Below are 14,095 nucleotides of genomic sequence, written 5' to 3' on the forward strand. Positions count from 1 at the left end.
ATAATATTAAGTACGGATAAAAATAAAACAGTGAGATAAGTAGTACAAGTTTAATAATAATAAACATACGTACAAAGTTACAACATCTATGTTATCTATTGAAATGAAATTAATCAACCGTAGATACTCAATCGATCAACCGTACAAGTCTATAATAATTAACACAGTATTGTGCTATGTTCGTAGAACTATGAATCGTGTCAATTTGGCATATCACAAGTATGTAAAGTCGCATGTGTGTAGATCAGTATATTTCTGACCAACCACTTTTTGTTGTAACATTGCCCATTCATCATAAACGCTAGCGACAGCAGTATTTTTAATCACATACGACTTTAAATCGATTTCTAATCCAAACTATAAGATACCTATGTTAAACTATAGAAGCAAAGCAGCCTCTTCGTCTAGTATGTACCTCATCAATAGGCCTGTTAACAAAGACGTATTTACTCATCATTTTACGACCAAAAAATATTGGACACAGAGCCGTGACGTCACAAACCCCCACGCTCTATCTTTTTATATATTTTTTGCAAACATGGCGTCCAATATTTATTGCTAATCGAATAGACTGAAATAATCAGAATCACTAATTTTAATACGCCTATTGAGTAGGATTTTTGACAACATAAGCATCTTGTAAATGTAACAATAACTGTCTCTATCACATCATTGTCAACTTAAGCGCATTCCTGGGAGCCACCTACATCTACTTCTACTATATATTTGTAACAATGCAATATTTTAATATCTTTGTGCATTATATCCTCTGAAAAATAGCAATATCGAGACCATAATACTTACACTATATCTAATAAATGCAATTATACTGAAAAAACGTTAGTATATAAAAGTAGAGTAGGCTTGCTTATCTTGTTCTGGTTATTACTAGAAAATAATACCTGATTTTCATCTCAGATAACACTCATGATAACGACAGTTTTTTACAAGGTGCCAATGTAGGTCAAGGTATCTTGTAATAAGTTTACAAATCAAAAGTACATCAGACATATCAAAAATATCAGTATTACCTGTAGGATTTAGAGTTAAATTATAAATACTTCTAAAAGACATTAGGGTTCGTTTTAACCTTCGTAGTTCGATTCCCTAATGAGAAACTATGAAACAAATATTCCATAGTTTATTTTCAATGTTACAAGCCAAATCAAAATATTTTGAATTGTTAGAAAATTCGTTGAATACAAACTAGTGGAGCTAGTTAACGAGAATGTGGCTTCATAAGTATTTTGGGGGAATCGAATTCTATCGCGACATTAAGTTATGAGTCATTACTTTTAATCACGCATTACATATTCAATTAAAAAGAAATAAGAAGGTAATATTTCATCACGGAGCAATTTCGAGATTATAATTATTATTTTTAGTTTCAATACAATATTTGTTTATGTACTCATAAAAAGTTATAATTTGCTGTTATTGAAAACAAGTTTTGCATTATATCTGTTACCCCCACTCTCGTTCTATTTATAATTACATTTCAAAAATTTCAAGGCATTACACAATATCGTAGTAAAAAAACATAAATCTTAAAACACTTTCACACTTAAAGAAAAAAAAAAACAAAATAGCACGTACAATCTAAAGTTTACAACATTTTGTGCTTTGTTGAATGTATATTTTGTGCATAAATATTTAATTATCCTTGACTATCTACTGAAGAATATTTAATTTAGGATTTCTGTTGAAAGTTACAAACAAAATTAGTTAAAAAGTCTTTGCAAAATTTTGTTAGTCCTTTTAGAACCACAAAATTGAGTTCATTTGTGGCGTACATTTCATGCTGTCAAAACTATAATTTTGTAGTTTTTAACAGTTTATCTTGTATCTTGTATACCTACACGACAGTTCCTACAAAATAATGTAATTTTAACATTTTCAATTCAATAGTTAGGTACATAATTTTACTCAAACTATATCTAATAAGACCAATGCACCTCTTAGATGTTCACTACTCTAGAAATCAAATCGGTACCTTCACCACGGATTTTAAGGATAATATATAATATACTTACATGATTTTATCAAAGAGAAATAGAAATTTAACGATATCCAAATGATTTTTTTTTATAAAAATAGAAAATACGGAACGCATTTTAGTTTGTAATAATTTCATCTTGGTCTATTTTTAAATCACTACTATAATTTTCGCTTAGTTCAGTCCTAAATTTATCCATAGTAATAATTTAATCGGTTCAATTCCGATAGTAACACGGTAGAAATAAGATAATCATGTAATGAGTAATCTAAGACTTTACATTTATCGATTATTTAACTTCTTCAGATTAGCGGTATCGTTGTTATAAATTAATATATTATTAGGTATATAATTTAAACTTTACATAATAACAGATAAAAGAGCATTGCGCAGAAAATACAACATATCGAGACATACGCTTATCGTATCTACACATGTCAAAAGAATATTCATGTAACAAAATAACAATAAATAAACTGAACAGTCACAGTAATACTTCGTAACAAATTAAACAATGCAGTAGTCTTCAATATTTTCGTATCAAAAATTAGCAGCTTCTTTTATGATGATTTTTACATATTAAACAATAAATCATACACTAAAGTACAACTTCAACATTTCAATACACACAATACACCTTTTGCTCATTCCATCATTTATTTATAGTATTTTCAGCCAAGTATTTGCTATGTTTATTTATAAACAGAACAGGATGGTACATACAATGTATGTAACTACATGATCTAGTTTGTATTCTTTTAATATAAAATATAGTATACAGTACAGGTTTTAGGTGTAGAATACAATGTAAAAGAATGAATACTGCAACAGGTAAGTTACTTCTTTTCTGTTCCGTAGGAAGATCCTTGACTGATTTTAGACATTCCGATAGATTTTTGAAGGAGGATGAAGACTGAAACAAACATTAATTTTTTAAATTTCATGCACAGTGCACAGACACGTTATTTATCGACTTTAACGCTGAGTAAATAAGTCAAATCAGGGCCGTCAAGGCATAATAATAAAATGTTCAAGGAACAAGCCACTAAGCCATACTTGTAAACGGCTGCTATTTGTAAAGTTGAGTAAACAACGTCATTGCTTGTTTAATTTATTACACTAGTTTACAAAATCAAACTTTTTGCCTGTTGCCGTGGATTTAATGGCTGGTAACATTCACTTATGTTTAGTTTTTATTAATTACACCCGCAAAAATTTTTTTGTAGCTCGACTTTACTTGTTATTGACTTTCTCTTTTCTGAACCTTTTTCAGTCGCTGAAGTACGTATTTTATTGTAATTATACAAATATGTGAAGTTTTTACAACACGAGTAGTTCAAGGAGGCGTTGTTTGAACAATCCAAACCATGTTTGTTACTTATGTGGAGAATATGTGTTTGAGAAGAGTAGAAATGTCATCAGAGACGCTTAAAAATACTTATTTTTTATATTTTGGAATGTTGTTAGATAAAAATGACAAATCTTGGGCTCCTGATTGTGTTTGTAAATCGTGCGTTGAATATTTAAGATTATGGAAAAGTGGTAAAAGAAGTACTTTTCAACTTAAAACACCAACTATTTGGAAAGAATCGAAAAATCATCTCGACGGCTCTTACTTTTGCAGCGTGAACATAAACAGCTTAAACACCAAAAATCGAGCTAAATGGCAAAACCGAAGTAGAACATGTGTTTAGCGAAGAGTGTAGCATTCACCTGAACTTTCAGAGAATAAAAATTATATTGAATTTTGAAAAATTATAATGAAAATTATGTTGAACTTGTCGAAGACCTGCTTTTACAAATAAGAGGTATGGGATGCAATTTGAGCATAAAGTCACTTCCTCTTCAGTCATCTGGACAGATTTCCAGAAAATTTAGGAGATATGAGCGAAGAGCAGGGGAGAACGTATGCATCAAGATTAACGTGTCATGGAAGAACGTTATCAGGGTTTCTGGGATGTAAATATGATGTCTGACTATTGCTGGTCTCTGATACGCCATTTCCCAAAGTCTACACATAAGAGAAGAGCTTTAAAGCCAAGTTTTTTGGAACTTAACAATTAATATAATTTTTAAACAAATATTCTTTAAGGTAAATCCACGTTTTTTCTCTTTAAACCGCACTTAGCTGAATCTCAAAAACTAGAGCTGATAAAAAAAAACTACTAATAGTTTTAAATATGGTTAAATATGAGTAGTCAACAACAGCTTAAAAAATCCCGGCAACAAATGTACTGTAAACTAGTGTTATTGACTTTCAATCCACCCCTCAATTTCACATCTTACATACAATTTGTTCAAAGGTCAAAATTGAATGGAATATGAGGTGACACAGGTCGAATGACATCAATAGTCCTTTCGTGAAGAGGCATTTCTGTCATGAACATACATTGCATTGTAGTTATATCTAGACCCTTTGAAGAGTAATTTTGTTTTGGTATTTCTTTTCAAGAAAAAAAATCTTATTTTTAAAAAAATATATGATATACTTACATGCTCCAAATATAGCGCAGGCAATGGAGAAATAAAGGAGTTTTCCGCTGAACAAAAGACCGAGCAAGTAATAGAGCATCGGAGTGAGAGTGACGACTGCCCAGCCGAGCGCATTCACCAGAGACCAGATGGGCGGAGGAACGGTGAACGGCTCCGTTCGTTCAACTCCAGATTCCGTGAAAAAGTCACCGGTATTGAAGAACGAATCTTGCATTTTGTCCTGGAATTAAAGTATTATTTATCTGAGTGAGAAAAGACTAGCTTTTCGCACCTTCACACCAGACAAAACATGGCCCATGTTACTCGAGAATAGTCTCTTCCTAACAGTGCAAGAATTTTTCAAATTCGTTCAGTAGTTTTGAAACCTTTAGAGTAAAACAACAAAATGTTTCCTCTTGAAATAAAAATTAATCACTAAAATTGGTGCTAAAGGCAAGACTGCAACCAATGAACCGATTTAGATTAAATGCCAAAAAAAGGTAGGCAGGTAGACAGGTCATTGGCTGCTTGCATTTATTAACGAAATAAGATCCTGCGAAACTGGTGAGCGTGATTGACTGGTGACACCGCGCGAAATAAGAGTACCTATTCATTTAATGATCATAGGATACATCAGATCGGTTTTACCTACCTACGTTAGCTGTTCCCCCGCTGTTTCAAAAACAGAACTATTCCCAGGCCGGGACAAAATATAGCCTGTTACCTACCTAGGGGATAGTCTAGCCTCCTAATAGTGATCGAATTTTGGTTCAGAAGTTTCGGAGCCTTTAGGGTAGCAAACAATTTTGTTTTTCTCTTAATTAAATTAGGCATACGCTGACCTGTGACCTATCGCCCGGTCCTCAGATTGACGCATTTAGGTAACAACCAACATACCTGCGCACCTAAGCTAGCATCTATTGGTACCTACATAAAATATTTGAGTGCATATTTGGCACGTGGTCCTATGCTATAATAGAGACGCAATAGCATACTAAGTTGCATTGAATACTAATGAAACTGGATATCAGCATAACATTTATTTTGAATCGCACATTTGCAACAATGATAATCGTTTACGATGGTAAGAATGGTACTATGGTGGAAATACCATTTCTGTCGCAATGATATCATATTTACACTGGAAATTACTGAAACGCTAGTTTAAAGTTAAATGTAATAAACAGCGTCCATTGCGTTATCCTTCACAATATTTCACTATTTCTCAATAAAAAGGATTACTACAATTTTGCCTGTTCTAGATTTTTGTATTCACGCATATATAAGTGTCTAATAAATTATGTCGTAATAACTAACTCGCACCTCACTGAATTCAAGGTTTAATTACAAAACTTTGCATAACATGTGTACAAAACAAATATCTATTTTTAGATGTGTAGGTGCGAAGCTCGCGTGCATTCATCAACATAGGTAGGCAGCCGGGAACTCGTTTCGGAAATGTGTTATTGCGGTAGTTAAGGCCGGCCACTGACTTGTGTTATGTGAACTTATGTGTGGTCTAGATCGTTGGCGACACATCCAGTACTAATACTAACTGTATCCTGCAGTTTCAACCGCATTCTCGCACGGATTCAGAATTTCACATGGCTGGATTAAAAAAACTTAAATTGCAGGGACGTTTAGGAACAATGATGATTCCTAAAATTACTGTTTTGAAGTTTATCCCTACGAGGGTTGGTATTGAAAACGAATTATTTTAATTGCTGAAAATTTTTATTTGTTCATGTGGGAGCTTAACACCTGCCTGGGCTGTGGCATAGCATTTGGCGAGCTACGGATTCTTCCAAAGAGTTACCAGGGTGCATAAAGTCTGATTTCCCATTAAATCAAGTGCCCATTCTATACAATTTTACCTTTACAACGAAGAGGTCGTGCAACCATTTGGCTGCTTCTGCTTCGTCTACTGGGATATTTTCCACCGGTATCCGCTCGATGTACAAATGGGCGTGCACCGGCTTGCCATACAGCAGACTTGTTAATGTAGGCGGAGTCTGCAAAAGCACTTTATCATTTAAAAAAGTTTATATTTCATATTTCCAAAGAGTTCTAATACCACAGAGAAGAGGTTTGTTATGCAGTTGTAAATATGAAGTGTTAATGCACCCAATTTTTTTTAACAATATAATTTCAGCTTATATGCATCGATTAAATTCTTTAAATAACACCATATGAAAAATGTGTTTTATGTTTTTCAGTGGTCGTAAGATTTAAGTCAAGATTGGTCATTGGCCCGTAATTGAGCACTACAAAAAGAGGTACTGCGTCATTATCATGGTTTGAACGTGAATACTTGGGCATTGACGTTCAACCATCAAAGTTTTTTATTAGGCCACAATGAAGGTGGATAATCTAAGTAACATTATAGAAGCTAGGAAGTATAAGTTCGTTGGAAAGCAAATCGGCGGTACATTTACAAATGCCTTGCGAATTAAATAATATTAATAATTAGAACCACAATAGGGCCGTAATCAATATTAGCATACTACCACTATCATAATCTAGGTAAGCACTTTACGAGTACCTCGACAAGAAAATCCACAAATTTATAATTTTAATGTCTTAATTATCTCATAATTGACAGTATCATAATTAAACAATAACACTGCAATAGTATATGATAATACTACAATAGTACTTATTATCTGCGGTCTACATTGAGACGTTCTTAATGAGTCGCGCAGTAGACAAAACATTATTTAAACATTGACCAGTCCCAATCAGGTTATGCAACTGTTCATTAATATTAGTAGATATGAACTGCGTTGTTTATTAGGCTGAAGTTTGAAAGGGTTAGAAAAGGCAAAGGTTTATTATGTCGATCAGACGAAAACCATGTTACGATTTGACTGATGCATATTTGTTATCCAAAATAATTACATAACGTGGATTATCAAGTGTTTTATAATCAAAACGATTTTTTGGTCTGTTGCAGAATTTAGTAGAATTAATAAAAGATTACCGAGTTGATTATTATTTGGCAATGCAAGGATGACGACTGTTAATTTGGTAATAGCGACTCATTATAGGTTTACCTATGTAGGTATATCAAAACAACAAAACAGCGCTTAAAATATTAAGAGCTATCCAAGTCTCAAAGGCCTTCATTTAAAGTGATTTAAAATAAATAGTTTTTTAACAATTAGTCGAAATAATCATTACCGTTTACTATTATGTACTTAAACGTCTTACCTTACTATCCTTCTCGAAGGCCAACTGTATGTTGTAAATAACAGGTATTTTTCCTCTAAAGAACTGAAGGCTTGTGGTAAAACCTCTGGTACGTGGCGTTAAGTGATGTTTCAGAAGAGGTAAATTCTTCTCCTTGGCGAAACTTAACGAGGCTTCGTGCTTCTTTTTTGTGTACCGAGTTCCTTCGGGGGTCATTAGTAGCTAGAATAGGAGGAACACAAATATTATACTCCGGTACATCATACAAATCTTACAAAGGCGAAAGTTTGTGTCTGTGAAGGGATTCTGATGTCATTTGGCAGTAGGTAATGTAGCTTTTAATACATCAGTGCATAATACGGTGCATGAAGTTGGTCCCACAAAACGCGGGTGAAACCACTATACTTCGGCCGTTCAGAGAATGCGTTCCTGACACCTATCAGTTAGTCACGACTATACTATATATAGTGATGGGCACAACATAACACTGAGTTCGTTACCGTTCCTTCAAAATGAACCGCCGCATTATTTTAAGATTATTTTCGTTTTAAATTGGCGGAATCATTTGTTTTATATTTTAGTTATTTAAGTGGAAACCAAAAAAAGGTAATATTCATATAATAAAATTGTTTTATTTATTCTTTGTTACAAGTACATTGAATTGAATGTGCGAACAGAATATTAATCAGACTCCGATTTGCTTGAGGAGGTGGTGTCTTCATCATCATCTTCGCCTACATGTATAATTATATTATTATCAATAACAGAATCAATCCTGATATCTCGGTCTAACAAAAGCCGGGTAATCAAATAAAAACAGATCGAAAACACTTGAAAAACGTGGTCTATGCGCACGAAACGACAACGGACGACTGTTTTAGCGTCACAAAATGGCGGCCCATAACGCCATTTGGGGTTACCATTTTTAATCTAAGTATAAAAATGCGGTTTGGTCATAGTTTTATTTTTATATTTCATAAAAGTTATAATTAAGTCTTATAGTCCATTATTTTCCAATTCTTAAAAAGAAAATCAAAACGTATTATTTTATATTATAACTGTATAAGAACAGATTACGATACTTGCCTGTTATTTTTAGCACAGCACTACAAAATATAAACCGCTGACATAACCTTGTAATAGCGCAGTATAGATTTAGAAAAATATTGTTTACCAAGTTATTTGACACTCAGTTTGGCACAAAATTATAACATTCATTGATTATTGATATAATAATGTTGTTTTAATGCTCCTCAATTGTTAAAACGGTAAACAACCAGCAAAAATATTTTTATCGTAACTGCAACGCCATTGCAAAGTTACGTCGTCAGTTCAATCGCGACGTGTCAGGAACGCATTCTCTGAATGGCCGAACTATAACAGTCAGAAATAAATATGATATTCTTGAAATTAAGTCAATGCCACGCTTAGGGAAAATTCCATTGCTTATCTTGCGCGGCAAATCAACGTAGCAGCTAAAGGAAGCAATTTTTATTTACAAGATTTATAAATACATAGATATTGAACCTTTTCATATTGTGACTTCGAGGTACATCATTTATTTTTTAGTTTTCAGAGGATTATAAAGACAGGGAAGTTATATAGGTACTGTACTCTCTACTCAAGTTGGTAAATCGTTAGCTGGATTGGATCAAAGTAAATCTGTACTTATTAACTAAGATACTGCGGGAATTGTAAATTAGGTAATTACGCGTACAGCAATATTTTCGCATTTAAACCAACAAGCATGTTTTACCTAATTTACATCAAATTTATTATCAGTAAAAAGTATTGTTATTTTTACTTTCATCAGTAAATACAAAGTTCATGACCAAAATAGTTTATTTTGTTTTAACTGTCAACAATTAACCGGATACAATAGCCGCCTATTTCTGATAACTTTGGCCGAAAAGGTCACGAAAAGCTGGTAGCCATGTCATAATATTGTGTGTGTGTAAACATAGTGATAATAATATGAAAATAGGATTCTGAATTACGAATACGCACAAATATATGGAAAATCGATGAAACAAATAAATAGTGTACAGATCACCTCAATTATAGGTACAAAGTTGACAATGATTAATTTCTGATTATTTTTTTTATCAGGATTATAAGTATGCATGTAGGTACCCTTTAGACACACAATTTTGAAGATAAAACTCACCCATACAGGATCCGGATAGTCACACAATTCTGATATCTGATGTTTAATAGTTTCCTTATCTTTTTCATAGGATCTTTCTAGAAATACAAACTCGGAAAATTTCCACATCCAACCAATTGGAGGTAAGTATTGGATGGATTTTTTTGCATAAGCCTTGCAATTCTGTAACAAAGATAAGATATGCATTTAAATAACGACATTATAATGATAGACCCGGTTATATTTAAATGGTTGTTTCAAGAGAGATCCCTACAAAAGATTTTTCTATTTTCTGTTTATCTATTCTCAAAGTATAGTTCAAAAAATGTTAAGAAGGCCTGAACGTTTTAGCTAAACACGAGTTTACAGTATTTTCGTCCCCAAGGTTCTGAGAACATAAAATTACTCAATCACGTCGGGATTTGGAGAAATACCAAGTAGATCATGCACAATAATAAGAATACAGATGAGACGATTCGTTAAGATCGTCCAAGCATTATAAGTAACTTATTGTTCTTAGCTGTTGATATTGACTCACTTGCAAAAAAATACACTGGTTGAAATTGCCTTGTGCAGCCTCTAAATCCTTCTAAATGGTTACTCATGACTGCAATAATATTAATTTAAATTGGCGATTAACAAACGGGGCATGTACGAGTGCTATTAAGGAAAGCCATATATTATCTAAACATTAATTATTATTATAATTCGTGTTTGAATAAATCCAACTTTATTAAACCCTTTTCTGAAAATAATACTGTCGTTATCTGCGGTCTTTGTCCTGTTGCCTTGACCTGCTCGAATATGTTTGAAACGGACTTCGAACCTAGATTGGCAGAGGCAAAGGTAGGTATTTTAGGAACCATATTGTTGTTTTTCTTAAATCAACAAAAATGCCAGCTGAGTGGGAGTCGGGCTCGCGCATTGAGGGTTCCGTACCGTCATTTACATTTGTAAAAAGTTACACATTAAATATTATGTAGGTACTGGTTTTTCTCTAATTTTTTTTTTATTGAAGCATGCCACTAGCCCATTATTCTTCAGCAGCAATATACACAGCTATAAATAAGTGTACGAGTACGAATTAACTACTGATTGCAATGTCTAATTATGTCAGACATTTTTATCATACACACGACATAGATATCATTGATAATATGTAATTTGTTAGATTTCATTCTCTGTAAAACTGAACGTATCTTTGTTTAGACACGATGGCCGTGACCATCGATCGATCGTAGTTTCGAGAAAATATTACCAACCAGGATATGGATTTGTTAAGCGATTATACGTTTGGATTATTAACTATCACTGTTTTATGGAAGAGGATTACCGATATTGTTCCTAAAGTATGTTTCTACGGACAGGTGTGTAGTACACGTCCAAACGTACCCAAGTACAGCCTTTGGCCATAATTAGATGGATTAAATGACTATAATCTTAAGTAGATATGGCTGACGTTCGTTGAGGGAGGCTTACGGTCAGCAGTGGGCGGCAATTGGCTGATATGATAAGCAAGTAAGCCAAATCAACCGATTGATAGTCAGAAATCTCTCATCATATCACGACCCTCATTGAGCTACTTTAATAGCTTCAAACGATCATAAATCATGTGCTGGCATGTGGTAAGGTCGAAATGAAACCATTATGCATAACAAAAAGAATAATTAACTTAAGTTATTTAAGAAAATCTTTTATCACCAACTGTAAAAAATACAGTAAAAACTGGAGATTTTATAAAAGGTATTTTTTACGAGATTTTTGCAGGATTCAGCGTGCCAGCTGTGACTTCGATGTTTATCTTTCCTTAAAATGAACACATTAGGTACCTATCTTGATTTACTATCACAAGTCTGAAGACCATTCTAGTAAATTGAGTTAAAATTGCTGTTATCATAAATGTGATTGCATAGTGCAAAGTACTTTATGTGACTTATTATACGCATTTCGAAACAGCGAAACTAAGCGCGTGACCTAATTAATTTTCTACTAACAACGGAAAGAAGGCCTGTTCTAATAGGATGGACTCAAGTCCGACGATTGGTACATTGCACGCTCAATAACATACGAATTATGCTTCCGAGTTTGTACATGAAATAATTTACGTGTGTTATATGTATTCAATAAAATTATTAAATGATTGCTGTGTGTTAAGTTATTTTCCTCCTAATAATCCAGCATTGAAAGAACTGTTACTATCATAGAGTCTCTGACACTGTAGGTCACTGACCCAATCTTTTTATGTTAGGGTCAAGGCTAGGCTACTATATTAAAGAATGTAGATACTGAGTATTAGTGAGATGTGTGGTACATAGCTAGATTATAAAGTTATTCTTGCCAGTACCTACTCACATAAAGGTTTAAAAGAATTAAGTTATACTAGCCAGTACCTATCTATTCACAAGAAGGTTGAAATCATTCAATTTATAATTATTTTATATGTGGTATAAAATGAATGATTCCAACATTTTTTTCGATTTCTTATAAATGCTTTATAGCAACAATTATCATGAGCAGTTCTGCACTTTACAATGGCTTAGATAAATGCTGCAGAATATCAAATATGTAAGCAGTTCTGAGTAAATACTTAAAATCAAAAGTACACTTACTCCCAAAACTCCTATGGTGTTGCAGAAATGCCATCCCATGAGCCAGTCTATTTCATAACTGTGATTCATTATAAGGTACCCATGTTCTTTACCATAATATTTATCGTACTCATCTTTCTTAATGTAGATAGATAATTTTGTTTTTGACCACCATTCTGTCATAAACACTAATTCTGAAAATAAAATGAGTATGATAAAGTGTGTCTATTTATTTCATAAAACAGAACCCATTCTTTTTGCATGGAGAGACTTGTCATTTTTTAAAATGTATGTTTTGTGTGGGTTATTTTCTTTTTTTGTAATGAGGATCAAACATGAAATAGCAAGTGAATCTACTATATCAACCATGGCTCTTCCATTACAATAATGGTTAATTGTTCCTATCTAAATAAAGAATACATATACCAATACTTACGACTATAAAATGAATATGACAGATAATAGTTTATCTTTCTATACAAAGTTTTATTGAACGGCTTGAGTCCAAAGTATAAAACACCTTGTATAAAGGTCAGAATCAAGCCCGACGTGAAGTAAGATATTGCAAAACATAGATGAACAATCGTAGATTGCTTTAATATATTTAGGTTTATCATTTTGAACGTGTCACCTTATTCTTGTAGTCATGAAATCTAAAACAAAAAATAAGTTAAAATCATTAAAATTACACATGAGACATGATTCAGATATTATAGACAATGTTGTACACAGTCATTTTTATTTATATTTCAGGAATATGAAATAATAGTTCAAATATTGAATTGAAAAATTCTTATTAAATAATCTTTAGGGTTATTTCCATTGATTCAATTGTTACAGAAATAAGTTTTGTCATTTGATGAACAGAGAATACATAAAACTTAATAAAATTCGAGAAAATAATTTCCAATCCACCTAAACCCTTTAGATTTCCTTTTTACAGTTACATTATGTAATAATTGTCAGTTTGCTATGAATACAATGTGCAATAAATACACAGTTACATTGTGTAACAGGTAAGCTCATAATAGTTTAAATAAAATGAGTTAGCACGCAGTTTTATGTGAATAAATGAAGTCGAGTCCTTGAAATAACTACTCACTTCATACATAAATATAACGTGATTGTATTTCAATCAGCACATGGTTCACAAGCACAAAAGATTTTTAGTCACGTAGAAATGGTAATTCCAAGGAATAAACTTATAGTTCACATAAACAATTAAATTTATGATATTCGCAATAAAATTTAGAAAATCGTATTGACAGAAAAGGCAGATTCAGATTGCAATTTGGAAAGTAGAATTTTGTTTATTCTATCAGCACAATAAAAAAATATTTACCATGTCAATAATTTTTTTACAAAAATATCAGAGGTAGACACCACACAGTTCGGTAAACAAATTACAACAAATCCGTGCGATTCCTACCCGAACACCGCTAATTTTAATAAAAATATTGAAGGTTGCTATGTGAACAGCGAACTTGTTCGTTCGTAAAGAGAGAAAGCACAGATTACAAAAAACGTAACTTAACGAAATTAGTGAGGTGCCATGTCTCAAAAAATCCAAAACACCAGTTAGAACTTGGGTTAGGTTTCTGCATAAGAATTTTCGAGCCGAGGTGGTTAGGTTCTTTAGTTTCTGCATCAGTCTTTACAGGTTTTCATTTTGTTGGCAAGTTCTACAACTTGGGCCTCGATATA

At 32.7% G+C, this 14,095-nt stretch overlaps 1 protein-coding gene across 1 annotated transcript; it reads right to left on the reverse strand.

Moving 5' to 3' along the window:
* Nucleotides 1-36: 36 nt before the first annotated feature.
* LOC124630261 (1-acyl-sn-glycerol-3-phosphate acyltransferase gamma-like) lies at nucleotides 37-13,895 on the reverse strand. Its single transcript, XM_047164056.1, has 8 exons — nucleotides 13,734-13,895; nucleotides 12,828-13,044; nucleotides 12,413-12,585; nucleotides 9,825-9,986; nucleotides 7,679-7,879; nucleotides 6,343-6,480; nucleotides 4,490-4,709; nucleotides 37-2,909 (listed from the first exon to the last, which is right to left on the reverse strand). Exons 2-8 carry the CDS (start codon nucleotides 13,006-13,008, stop codon nucleotides 2,833-2,835), a joined length of 1,152 nt encoding a protein of 383 aa, XP_047020012.1. The 5' UTR covers nucleotides 13,009-13,044; nucleotides 13,734-13,895; the 3' UTR covers nucleotides 37-2,832.
* Nucleotides 13,896-14,095: the final 200 nt, after the last annotated feature.

The sequence above is a fragment of the Helicoverpa zea genome, chromosome 5 (assembly GCF_022581195.2).
Source record: "Helicoverpa zea isolate HzStark_Cry1AcR chromosome 5, ilHelZeax1.1, whole genome shotgun sequence".
Lineage (NCBI taxonomy): Eukaryota > Metazoa > Arthropoda > Insecta > Lepidoptera > Noctuidae > Helicoverpa > Helicoverpa zea.

Excerpts from the sequence above, each read along its gene's own strand:
- LOC124630261 (XM_047164056.1), bottom strand. The coding sequence starts at position 13,008 with ATGATAAACCTAAATATATTAAAGCAATCTACGATTGTTCATCTATGT. Across the intron at positions 6,481-7,678 it reads CCTTCGAGAAGGATAGTAAG|ACTCCGCCTACATTAACAAG; the intron begins GTAAGACGTTTA and ends GTGCTTTTGCAG. Across the intron at positions 4,710-6,342 it reads ACGACCTCTTCGTTGTAAAG|GACAAAATGCAAGATTCGTT; the intron begins GTAAAATTGTAT and ends CTTTAATTCCAG.